General features: G+C 40.7%; 1 protein-coding gene across 1 annotated transcript; it reads right to left on the minus strand.

Moving 5' to 3' along the window:
* Positions 1 to 7469: 7469 nt before the first annotated feature.
* On the minus strand, positions 7470 to 10428 carry LOC109044550 (uncharacterized). The gene is made up of 2 exons (XM_072299036.1): positions 9621 to 10428; positions 7470 to 8566 (listed from the first exon to the last, which is right to left on the minus strand). Exon 2 carries the CDS (start codon positions 8489 to 8491, stop codon positions 7700 to 7702), a length of 792 nt encoding a protein of 263 aa, XP_072155137.1. The 5' UTR covers positions 8492 to 8566; positions 9621 to 10428; the 3' UTR covers positions 7470 to 7699.
* Between the last annotated feature and the right edge of the window lie 2020 nt (positions 10429 to 12448).

The raw sequence follows: 12448 nt of genomic DNA on the forward strand, positions 1-12448 counted from the left end.
ATCGTCCGCTGTACAGGAGGGGCGGATGGCAATACCAAGCCATTTGGAATAGGCGTCGCAAATTATAAAAATTTTTAGAGATTTAAATTCAAAGAAATCGACATGAATGCGTTCAAAAGGAAAATTGACTGTAGGCCATGGAGTGAAAATTTTGGAGGGGCGAAAACTTTCACCTCGCCGATTTCCTTTTGCAACCGGTGGTGTATCTTCTCCAACAAGTCACTCCCTTGCACAGCATTATCATGAGCCGTGGCGGGAGGTATCCTTGAAACCCACGATTCATCGGAGGGAACATTTGAGGAAGCCGTATCTTCTTCTTGCGAAGACCCGGGAACGAAGGGGTTGAATGGTTCCGATCAGAGGCAGGATGGGTAACCCTTCAGTTTTCAGAACCTTCCTGCCATGAGCTTGTGATGCCTCTGTCGTCTTTTTATAATGATGCAAAATATCACAAGCTGTTGCAGCTTTCGGTTTTAGAATTTCTTTCACGGTCTCAAAACGAGAGCGATTGGAAGAAAGGGGAGTGGCCGTAGAGTTAGAGGATTGACTGGTGGAACCTGATGACGTGGCAAACATTTCTGAAGATATTGATCCACCACTGTTTGGACTTGCTCGAGTTGGGAGTGTTCCTGCAGACATAGGACTGTTAATGTCAGGAGGAACTTGGCTCGCTGAAGCCAGAAGACTTGCTCGAGTTGGGGGTGTTCCTGCAGACACCGGAGTGTTAATGTTAGGAGGAACTTGGCTCGTTGAAGCCAGGGAATCATACAAGCATGTTGGTGCTGTTAGTTAACTGCCTCCGAGGTATCTGTCCAAGAGATCGAAATACATAGGTTTCTTCATTTTTCCTCTCCAGTTTGAGGTGATAAGTACTTCATGTATGTATTTTTCAAATACCGGAATTTGTCATCGCACTGCTTTCCAACAAAGAAGAAAATGGAGGATATCCATAAGGGTATGCATATGGGTATCCAGGTAGGCCATGGCGGGGCGGCTGGCGGGAAGGCTACCGGGGCGGCTGGCGGGAAGGCTACCGGGGCGGCTGACGGGGCCCTGGTCATATTAAGGGGGGGATATCCATATGGATACGCTGGATACCCATAAATTGCCATTGCGGGTGGTGGTGGAGGAGAAGGAGGTGGAGCTAGGAGATTGATGATCTCCTCCTCACTCATTTCGTTGACTAAAACAAAATGACCAAAAATCAACAATGCAGTAAGTCCTGAAAGAACAGCATGGATTTATAAATTTATTTCAGGTTAACCGTTATTAATCTCAAACCATCGCTTATTGCAAAATATGCTCTCATCAAGTCCTAGTGGACCCTGGGAATTCATCGAAGGTTTTTGCCTATCTTGTATACTTGATTCAAAGGAAGTGACACGTCGATTTCCTCGACCGGATTTTTTACCCGAAAAATACTGAGCCAATCTCTCTAGCTTTACGCCAATGGCGCAGAGTTCCTTATAAACGTTTTGAGACATAGTTCCAGTAGCTACAACAAATCCAAATGCAACAGCATTTGCTGACGCAGATGTGATAGTGATGTGTTTCATCGTCTCATCTTCTGTTATTATTTTACGTTTTAAGGTGTATGCTAGTCTATCATCGCAACTTATACACATTATCGGTCTCACGCCTTCAATGCTTTTAGCTGTCCTCGAGTTTATGGAGAATCTGCTTGTGTTTGCCTCGGTAGAGTAAGCTAATGATGTTAATCTCCTATCATTATCTCGGTGGTGAATAATTTCACCTTCAGCTGTTGTGCATATCCTAGCGCGCGTGTATCCCGCTTTCTCCTGAGAGAAAGTATGATCAAGCGTGTTTTGCAAGCATCCCACACAATTAGCTTGTCTGGTAGGCTTCACAGTTAAATGAAAATACCTTGGAGTTAAGTCTCCTTTCCTGACTGGAGGTCGATTTTGCCCTCTCCTGCTTAGATTGTAAAGGTATAAGCCTAAACAAAATCTTTCAGGTGTCCCATTGTAGTAAGGAGCGTGGGTTCTGATTTGATCCCTCGTCCAAGCCGAGGTTTGACCCGGATGGCACAGCCGCCCTCTGCAGACACAGTCGGTAGTATGAACATTCATTTTGCTTGTTTGCCACTTCGGACTCCCGGTTAGTGAAATCCAACGCAATGTCGTCTTAGCGGTGACACGGTAAGATGACGCGTGATTTATTAGCCTCACAGCATCTCTCGAGGTATCTCTCGGAGGAATTTATGCACAGTTATAAATTAAAGAGAAGACATTTTAGCATCACACACTACAGGGTAAAACTTCAGCAGCACCAAATATCACCCTAAAGCAGCTCTCTTTAGATTGAACCCCTATGGTTCGCATCGGCAGGAGAGTTATTGTTGGCAGGCTTATCGGTAGAGGGCGGTAGTTGAGGAGATTTTTCAGGAGCAGATGATGTCTTGTCAATTTTTGGTGAGGTAACACAAGGCGAAAGGACCGGAGTTTTAATCAATGGGAGGATTGGACGGGATTTTGCTCCTGAGTCGCTCTTCACTTCTGCTCCACACATCTCTATTATGAGAGCATGTTTATAATAAACATATAAACAGAAATTGGGTAGTAAAGCGTACCAAAAGAAGATTAAAGTCAGTGATTAAGAGCGATAAGTTTGCATCCAACAAATTATGGAAAAAATTAACTTGTCGAATCACCAAAAAATGTGAAAGAATATTTTTTATAAACATTCACATTTTGGGTAGGAAAGTGTATCCTGACAAATTTTTCATTAAGTGAATAGGAGAGATAAGTGTATATATACACACTTATTCACTCACAAAATGCAGAATATTCTGAATTTTTGTATTAATCGACTTCATCTTGATGAGGGTTTTAAGGCGACTATGATCGCCTTGTGCCGTAGACATTGCTGCTATCACTATATGGGATGTCGTTAAGTCGAGGGCTGTTGTAATGAGGACTGCGTGACCTAGATTTTTCTTTTTGTGGCAATTCTTTTGAGTGGTTTTCGATTCCTGTTCTTCTGTTCCCCTTGGAGGAAGAGGCGTTGCTCCCGTTACAAAGTGGGCTGTCATGCCCAAACACTCTGAATTTTAAAACACAGTCGAAAAAAACTGAATCAATCATCTTTAAAAGTCTTACCATCGACGCAGCAAGTCAATTTTTGCATTGGATGAGTCATACTTAGATATTTTCAAGGGAGACAAATATTATTGAACTAAATAAATCCATCAGTTAGAAAAGTGAACAACACCTAAAAATTATGAATGTTAGTTCTACCTTACCGTATTTCTTGTTATCGTAACGAGAAACTTGAATAATTTCACATGCAATCTTTCAAAGATTGTGGTTGCTATCACTTAGCCGTTTTATTTCTGAGGGACTCAGCAGAGGATATTTTGCCTCTTTCTCACTGTCCAGCGGCCAACTCTTCGGTAGATAATCTACCTCGCCATAATCAGTTTCCTGACTATACATCCTATTATTCAAGTTTTCAATGCTTCTATTCACTTTCCCTGCCATCCACCTATCATTGATGTCCATCCTCTCATTAACCCCTAACACTATTCCCCTTATTCCTTCCGGGAGGGTTTTGATCAACTCTTCTACCGCCCCCCATGCCCTGAAAACCTGCTCTTTAGCCAAGTCACCTCTGCCTAACGTCCAGATTATAATGTCTCCTCTCTTCATCTCATCCTCTCAACAACGGTCGCCTTGAGTGGCACCTTATCGTAGGTATCTAACGTGCCTCGTATAAAATCGCCCAAAGACGCGATGTCCGCAAACAAGCCTAATTTACGGAATTTGTAAATTTTTTCCTGCGTTCAATTTTTAGTGATGACGATTAAAATTTTTACAGTTTGTAGTGACTGAGTCATTCCTAACTACTCGAAATATTTTAAATGATCTTTTACGAGCCCTTGTTACACTACCAGTCTGATTGTTGTATGTCACGAACATCAGCAGGAAAAATGAAGAAAAATTAATAGTGGCAATGTCTAAAAGTGAATTAAATTAAGCATAGCTGTCAAGTTTCCTTGAATGATCAGATCTTTTTTAAAACTTTTCAACGAGAACTTCTCTGATAAATCAAGGATCTTAAACACATGCATGAATGATAAGAAAAATTGTCTGAAGTAATCCGCATTACCTGGGATTGGGCCCGTTGGTATTGCGTTGGTGGATACTGTTGATATTGAGGAAAACCATAGTATGGAGGACACCAATAATATTGTTGTTGTGTTCCACCTTGCTATGGCTGTGGTGCAGCCACAGGACGTTCTTCTTGAGGAGGCGGAGGGGGCGGTCTTGTCTGTGTCGAGGTTTTTCCAAAAAAATTCAAGATGTCACACTGAAAAAAATCGTTGGGATATATCAAACCAATAAGTTGTGTTGATTGAAGTATACGAGTTGCATTAAATTGACACTACGAAGTTGGGTCAGGAGGCTTTGTGTTGGCGCAACACAATATTGTGTCATTTCAACCCAATTTTTCTTGAGTCAACACGGCTACTGTTGGCATGAATGAACACAATTTTTTGTAATGAGAGAACACAACTGATTGTCTCGAATTGAGAAAACGATTTTCTCGTATCAAGAAATCTTCATTGTGATACAATAACACAATAAAGTTTCTCAAATTGAGAGAACAATTAATTTGAATCAAGAAATCGTAGCTTTAACTTGATACAATGCCGTGTAGATCTTGGAGCAAACGAGGTGCCTTATAGCCAAAAGTTACTTTGGAGCCGAATAAATTCTACATACCACCAATACTATTTTATTCAAATATTTTGACATATTTTATTTTCTTTATATTTATCTCAATCTACTTTATTTTATTTTGTTTCTTTATACTAGTTACCATATATTTATTCATTTTTTGTTTTATTTCATTTTATTTATTTTTTATAAATTTATTTTTCTTAATTTTACTTCTTCCTTTGAAACTGCATAGAAATTTCCGAGAATATCATTGCTTTCAAACATGGAATTGGCGCTGAGGACGCTTATGAACGCTTAGTTACCCCACCATGTAAAGAGAGCTTCCGGAACTCCACTGCAGCGGCACTTGGGCGATCGCGGGGTTAAGTAACATCGGGCGCAGTTAGTACTTAGATGGGAGACCGTTTGGGAACGACCGTGATGCGGATAATTGTATAGAGATTTAATATCGCTCACGTGACGATAGGATGCCTCGGCACCAAATCCATTTAAGTTCCGTATTTAATCCTGTAACTTTTCACCTTTGCTTCAAGCTTTTTTTTTTTTTTCCAATGTAGGTTGTGTTGATTTAACACAACTACTTTCTTTGACTTGACCCAACTCAGAGTGTTAAGTGGTGACAACCTGTCTACTTGATCTGACACAACTATTTTCTTGATTTAACACTACGTTGTGTTCTGTAAAAATGGCCAATCCAACAGTTGTGCCAACCCAACACAACTCTGTGTTGATTTGACACCCCCCTTTTTTCGGTGGCACTGCTGGGAATATGTTCAGCTAAAAAGAGAGAGAAAAAAATAACTACTAAATTGCTGGGAATAACATGAATCACTTTTATTTGGTGGATCTTGAGACCAAAGTTGCATTTGAAAAAGACAATATAACAGCAGACCTTGATGACCTCTTTGATGATTTTTGCTCTCTTAACTGGGAATCGAATCATCTAGTTTAATTCTCACTTAAGATCACTCTGCGCTGCCAACAATTATGAAGGACTCAAAAGGCAACTTCAATAGGTTTTTTTCAGTTCATGACACCAGATAAATGAAGTACCAGAGGTCAAAACCTGCTACTATTTCCATTTCATTGTCTGATATGTTGCCCGATCTTTCAATTTATTATAAAGGAGTAAGCAATATGAATTCCTATCTAAAATACTGACATCATTTTCTCCTTGATAAGTAGTCAATTTCTTAATAATCACGCAAACGGATGTTACAGCTTCTTAATATATGGAAAATTCAAATGAATGCCATACAGATTTTTAGACAGTTGAGTTTCCAGTTTTGATTCTTGCCTCGTCAAATATAAATTCGTTACTTGTCCCCCTCCCCCCCCCCCCAAAAAAAAAAGAAATTCGTGAATTAAAATCTTAAAGACTGAGATAATGCTTCTATTTTCATGTGTCGCAATGCAAGCGGATGTAAACATCTCGACAAGTGAGTGTTCTGTGGTAGTTACATGACAAGTACACAGACTCTTATAATAATATTCTACACAAGAGATGATGACCTGATAGACAACCAAAGGACTCCATTCTTACGTATGAAGTATTTGTAATCTTAGAGATACTTATTCCACCTCAAGAGGAGGAGACTAACTAAAATTCTTTCTGTACTCTTCTTCATTATACTTACAGAGCAGGACTGCAATTTGGAGCATGGGAGCCGTTGGCTCCAATTTGTTGACGGCTTCAGCCGTTTCAAGGGCGCCGAGCGCCCTCCAGTATCCCTGTTGAGAAATAAGAGGACATAATTCAGTACGACAATTCTCACTCCTGATAAATTCAAGAGTTTACGTATCTTTAACATAAGGTTGGCTTGTTTCTCTTTGAAAAAAAAAATTACAAGTGGAAAGTTCAAACATCTCAATGGAGGTATGAAGTTTCCCACTTCCGCCATCGAAATGCCAGGCAACAATCTGTTTAGATACTAAGAATAGGTACTTCACTCAAATTCTACTCCGTGACCTTATATTTATTCCTTCTTCAAGTGTTGATGATGAAGAGAATTTCTCATTTCTCCTTGGCAACAGGTTTACCTCAATCAACTGATGTACATACAAGAGTGAATAAACTGCTCTTTTCATGTGTTGACGTTAGCTCATGCGATTAGAGCTGACCCATGCACACTTAAATCTCTCAGAACACCACTCTTGTCTACACTATAAACAGTTCCTTGACCATGACCCCCCTCTCTAAAAGCTATCCCTATTCTAGCAGCAGGAAGCTTCCAGAGATCCATCACATTGAAAAAATCGAAACTGTTAGAACATTGATGATACAAGCCCTGCTTGTACTGAAGTACTTATGGCCATTGATTTTCTTTCCGTTTAACTTAATTCTCAGTTATCAAAGTCTAACTGATAGTATACAAGCGGTTGGAGTCACTGTTAGTTCTCCGAACGGTGAAATTCAAATTTTATCAATCTACTCCCTGGTAAAAATGGGCCATATGGGCTATAAGGCTTATACGGTATTTTCGCTTACTGCTAGCCATATGATTCGATATAGCCGGCTATATGAATTCATATGGCCGGCCATGTGAACTCATATAGCCGGCTATATGAATTCATATGGCCGGTCATGTGAACTCATATAGCCGGCTATATGAACTCATATGGCCGACCATATGAATTCATATAGGATAAATTGTATGAAATATAATTATTAAGATAAAAATGATTCACTCAAAATTGAATGCAAAAAATCAATATATTTGCACCAAAAAAATCTAGAATTAAAACAAATGATAATGAATACTATTTACAGGTCTGTACATACAACTTAAGATTTCCTCTTGGACTTTTGACATGTATGTATGTATGAGCCGCTTTTACGGCGCGCTAGGGCGCTCTGCGACGCCTATTCTCCACAGGAATCTGTCATGGTAGAGATCCTTCGGAAGCTGGCATCTCTCCATCTCTTCCATCTCTCTCCAACCTCGAGGCCCCATTTGCGGTACTCCTCCACCAACTTCCGGGTCATATACTCCGCGTCATCGTGATCTTGACTTAACTTTCAATTGGTCAATGAACAGCTGATCAACAGGAGTTGATTGCTGCTCAAGAGTTTCAAAATCATCTTTGACAGATTCATTTGTTTTTGGAGGAGCCGTTGTTGAGGTTACTGGAGGTACCTCAACTGATGGCTTCTCAGTTTCGGGCCCCTTGCCTTTGCCCCCAGACGATTTCTTCTTCTTGGAGGAGGAATCATCAGGAACTGCAGAGGCACCCTTTGGCTGCTTGCCATTCTTATTAGCATTGACTTTTGGAGATGTAGAGGTGTCTTTTTTGGAAGTGGAGGGCTTTTCGGAATCCTCAGTCGCTTTGATGGCTACTCCAAGGCGGGCAGCCAGCTCATGAGCTTTAGTATCATTGCAGTGATAATTAAATGAGGTAATTTGATATACAGTTAAAGGCGTGTCGAACTCAAGGTTCATCATCTTGCCCTCGTCGGTCGTGAACATTCTTTTCATGACACAGCCGAGCTCATTGACGACTTCACATGAGAACGTTTTCTTGTTGAAGTCTGCGCGGGACATAATGACATTGCTGTCCGGAAAGACAAAATGTGATCCGTTCCCCGCAATGAGAAAAATCTTCGCAAATGGTACTTTGGTCGCTGGTGTAGTATGGTAAATGACTTTTGAAATCATAGTGCCTACTATTGTCGGTGTTTCTTCAGGTGTCTTCTTTGTCGTAAATTTCGTCAAGGTGACGGTCGCCGAAACCGAAGAGTCGAGGTCTGCCAAAACATAATTTTTGTATTTTATCGGCAATGTACACATTTAAACTGTTCAGGCGAATCTCTTCACTGGCATCTCCTTCGACCGTGCTTGATTTGACTCTCATCTCATACAAACCTAAAAGCAAAGATAAGAAAATTTTAGTTTCAAAAACATAGGCATGATGAAAGGAAATACTGTAAAATGCAATATCCCAGTTTAAATATAGAATAATTTAATTACGTTATGGGGTTACCTTAAATAAACGCAAGAGGACAAACTCCACATATTTCAGCTTCTTCATTCTTGAAAGGAAATATTATGAAAGCTATTACCTTGCAAAGTTATTTCCAAGTTGGGACTTATTTATTGCAATGAGCAGCAGTGAGAGCATTTAATTTACCAGAAGGGGACTCATAGTAACCAAATTTCAGAGCAGAAAAAAGTCGCCTAGGCTTGATTTGTCAGAAATTATGATGGGAAAGTGTGGGTGTATCATCTCATCTCTTTGAATTATGTGAGTCATGTTTTTCCATTAAAGACTCAAAACTCATTCAATGAAAATTTCATACTAATGATTGGAGAGCCTTGCAGGGAAAAATGTACACATTAGTAGTCACTTAAATATACATGAGGACATAAGGTGATCAGGATTTTTTTTGCAATGCGGCCTCTGCCTCAGACCATTGATGTATCAGTATAGAGAGCTTAAGAGGGTTTTCTTTTGAAAAACAGAAGTTGCTGTCACACAGCTTGACAAGCAGTGCGAGTGCTTTTGTAGGTGATAAATGGACCGCATTAAGCAGAAAGGAACCAAGGCACATCAGCTATTGCCAAATTTAATGAGACAATTTAATTTTTTACACGAGGAAGGTTGTGCGAATTTTTGGAAAAATTACAGCGAATTATTTGCATAGTGCTAAGCAAATTCCTAGAAATTGTCCAAAGAATTTGCATAAAGGATGTCTTGAGAAAAATTAAATTGCCTCGTTAAGTTTGGCAATTATTTGCATAGGAAGCAAATTCCTAAAAATTGTCCAAAGAATTTGCATAAAGGATGTCTTGAAAAAAATTAAATTGCCTCGTTAAGTTTGGCAATAGCTGATGTGGCTTGGTTCCTTTCTGCTAAACGCGGTCCAAATGGAGACTAATTTGAACCATTGTAAGAATAATTGAAGGTACAATTACTTACTTTTCAGAAGAGCATATTCTCTGGCGTCAAGCTTCGGTTTGGGTTTTGCCCCTCTTTACTGCCCTTGAAGGCCTTGCCTGTGACCGTTGAGTTCCTTAACTCTTCTTCTCCGAACAGAGCTAAAGCTAAATTTTTAGCATATTATGAATCGCCAGCAGCGCCATCCTTAACACTGTAAGCACATACGCAGCGTTGCTGCATTCAGGGAAACTTTATGCTGGAGCAACAAAGATTGAGTTAAAAAAATTAACTATTTCAATAATTTTGAATACATACATAGTAAGTCACAATGCTGCAGACAAGGTCATCGGTAAGCCAATGAATTCGTCTCCTCTTCTTGACCGAAAAATCTCTTTACAATGTCTGGTGAAGAGAATACATTCTGGAACATTTCTATAAACCATTCAAAAGCTATGAGAGAAGACCATCATTGAGAAAAATCCTCCATTATTTCGTTAGCATTTCTATTCCACATATCAGGAATGCGACTATAAATAACCGCCATGGCGTGACGGGTGCCCGACCCCAGAACGTCATCGTGGAAGTGGAAATTGAGCCCGGGCCCTCTGATTGTGGTGGTGACGTGCCCGGGCCCCTCTCGTTTTCGATTGATGGTGACGCCATAGATATCCTCAAGTACTTTGGCGTCGGAAAACATTCCTCCAAATTCGGTAAGATCACCAACGGCAGCCGCTTGCGCAAAAGAGGGAAGCGAAAATGCAAGGCGCAGAACACTGACTCCTCTCACACCGTACCTCGCAAGTACGTAGTTGCCTAGACTATCTTTTTTTTTTTTTTTTTTTTTTTTTTTTTTATTTTTATTTTTATATTAATGCCAATTTCAAATAGCCTATCGGCTAATCCCACGCTTCTTACCCCAGCCCCAGGTGACCATTGCCTGAGACCATCAAACTCAGATCACCTGGCCGGGAATCGAACCCGGGACCTCTTGGTCATAGGGCCAGCTCTACAACCACTACACCACAGGAGGCCGACATTTTTTTTTTTTTTTTTTTTTTTTTTTTTTTTTTTTTTTTTTTTTTTATTAATACCAACACCAACCGTGTTTTTCTGGATCGTGGGATTATTCTCCTCTCATTATATCCTGGATGGTCGGAGTAGATGGAACAGGGGGTAACGGCAGGATGTTATGTTCCTCTCCATCCAACAAAGAGATGAGAGGTTTATTGGAGTAGTTGCCCAGACGCCACTGCCTTATGGATTGAGTATCAATTGTCCTAGCTCCTTGCGATATCTTGACAATGAGTACCGCTTCTTGTACTAATTCCTGAATTGCGGGAGACTGATCCACCCCTTCCGCCTGGGACAGAGTTGTCTGTCCGTATTCCTCTGCTACCGCCCTAGCAATTGTGAATGGGATCTTAAGGTGTGTAGTTTTAAATTCTTCGACCATTTCATCAGGTAGGAGGAGCTTAATCCAGTCGGCATATTTCCCCATGGCAGCATATTTGCGGTAAGCTTTGATAATACTAGGGAAGTATTTTGCTAGGGCATTCCAGCCCATCAATTCTGGGTGTAGAACTAATAACTGCTGAACGATGCTAGCAAAATTCGTTAGCTCTGCGCCTCGAAGCAGAACTAGCACGGTCGACGCCGCTGTGCCAATCGGACCGGTCTTCGTTGATAAGATCTATGCTTCGATGAAGCATCTACGCCTCAATTGCCACCTTGCACGGATTTCCGCATTGTATCTCCTGCAGAACTCGAGAGACGGTTGATACTTTATTAGTTCGGTGCTGTCTCGCTCAAAACCCAACGCCGCTCCGTATGAGTTGGTCCGCCGCTCCATCCACGGAGTATAATTAGATGGATTTAATGTTTTGCCAATTAAATTTAACAGCAAAGAAGTAACGTAAATGCAATGACGCTGGTTCATATTCACATATTCGCCAACGTCCTGCCACTGTACTGTAAAGTTATGCTCAACAACAAAATCTGCTAATTTCAATGGAACTAGCGAAATAGCCTCTTTAGTCAACAAGGATTTTACATCTGAATAAAAGTTTAAGTCCACACAACCGATCAATGCCAAACCAATAGACAGTGAAGTTTCCATGCCCGTTCCATCCGATGTATAGAGTCTGAGAAGTTGTTTAAAATGGGTCTTTAAGGAGACGTCTTTGTCACGCTCTATCCATGATATTTCGGGGATGGCTAATTCAGACAGTCTAACTATTGGAGTGTCTACTTTTTCGAGACCGTTCTGGATTGCTTCTCCTTTTGTGGATGCTGTGAGGTGTCACTATCAGCCAGAACGTCGCGAAGAACTCGGAACTCACCTGAAGAGTTTTATGTCTCCCGGGGAGTTTAAGAAGTCATTATGATACGAAGGAAAATCAGAAGGTTTTAAATTTGCCAAAGCTAATGTAACAGAGCTCTCGTCGTGAGAAGATAAGTTGTGCCTAAGATGAGTACAAATAGCGTCAAACAGAGCTCTAATCTTCTTTTCGTTCTTCAAGCATTTGCACACACACGAGTCTACGATGGTCAGGATTCCTTTCAAGAAGTTCCACGTTTCCTCCTGGAAACTGATTTGACGAGGGTAATGATCGGCTGCAGGCACAGACTTGATGATGATTGTCCTCTTGTAGTAGAGTCTGGTGAATTCTAGTGTTCTGCAGGCAGAACCCAGCAGGATAGATGGTCGAGGAAAAATTCGTCTATTTCCACTCTATTGGCGACAACTTCAAACCACTCCGTAGGTGTTAACTCGATTCCGTTTTGAGCAGTGGAATGTTTGTGGAAGTGGATGCGCGTCGCAAAGTTCTCGTTCACAGAATGCCCGACGATGATTTGTTTGAATGTAC

Source organism: Bemisia tabaci, chromosome 4 (genome assembly GCF_918797505.1).
Source record: "Bemisia tabaci chromosome 4, PGI_BMITA_v3".
Lineage (NCBI taxonomy): Eukaryota > Metazoa > Arthropoda > Insecta > Hemiptera > Aleyrodidae > Bemisia > Bemisia tabaci.

Coding starts and splice junctions, on each gene's coding strand:
- LOC109044550 (XM_072299036.1), bottom strand. CDS start 8,491: ATGTGTACATTGCCGATAAAATACAAAAATTATGTTTTGGCAGACCTC.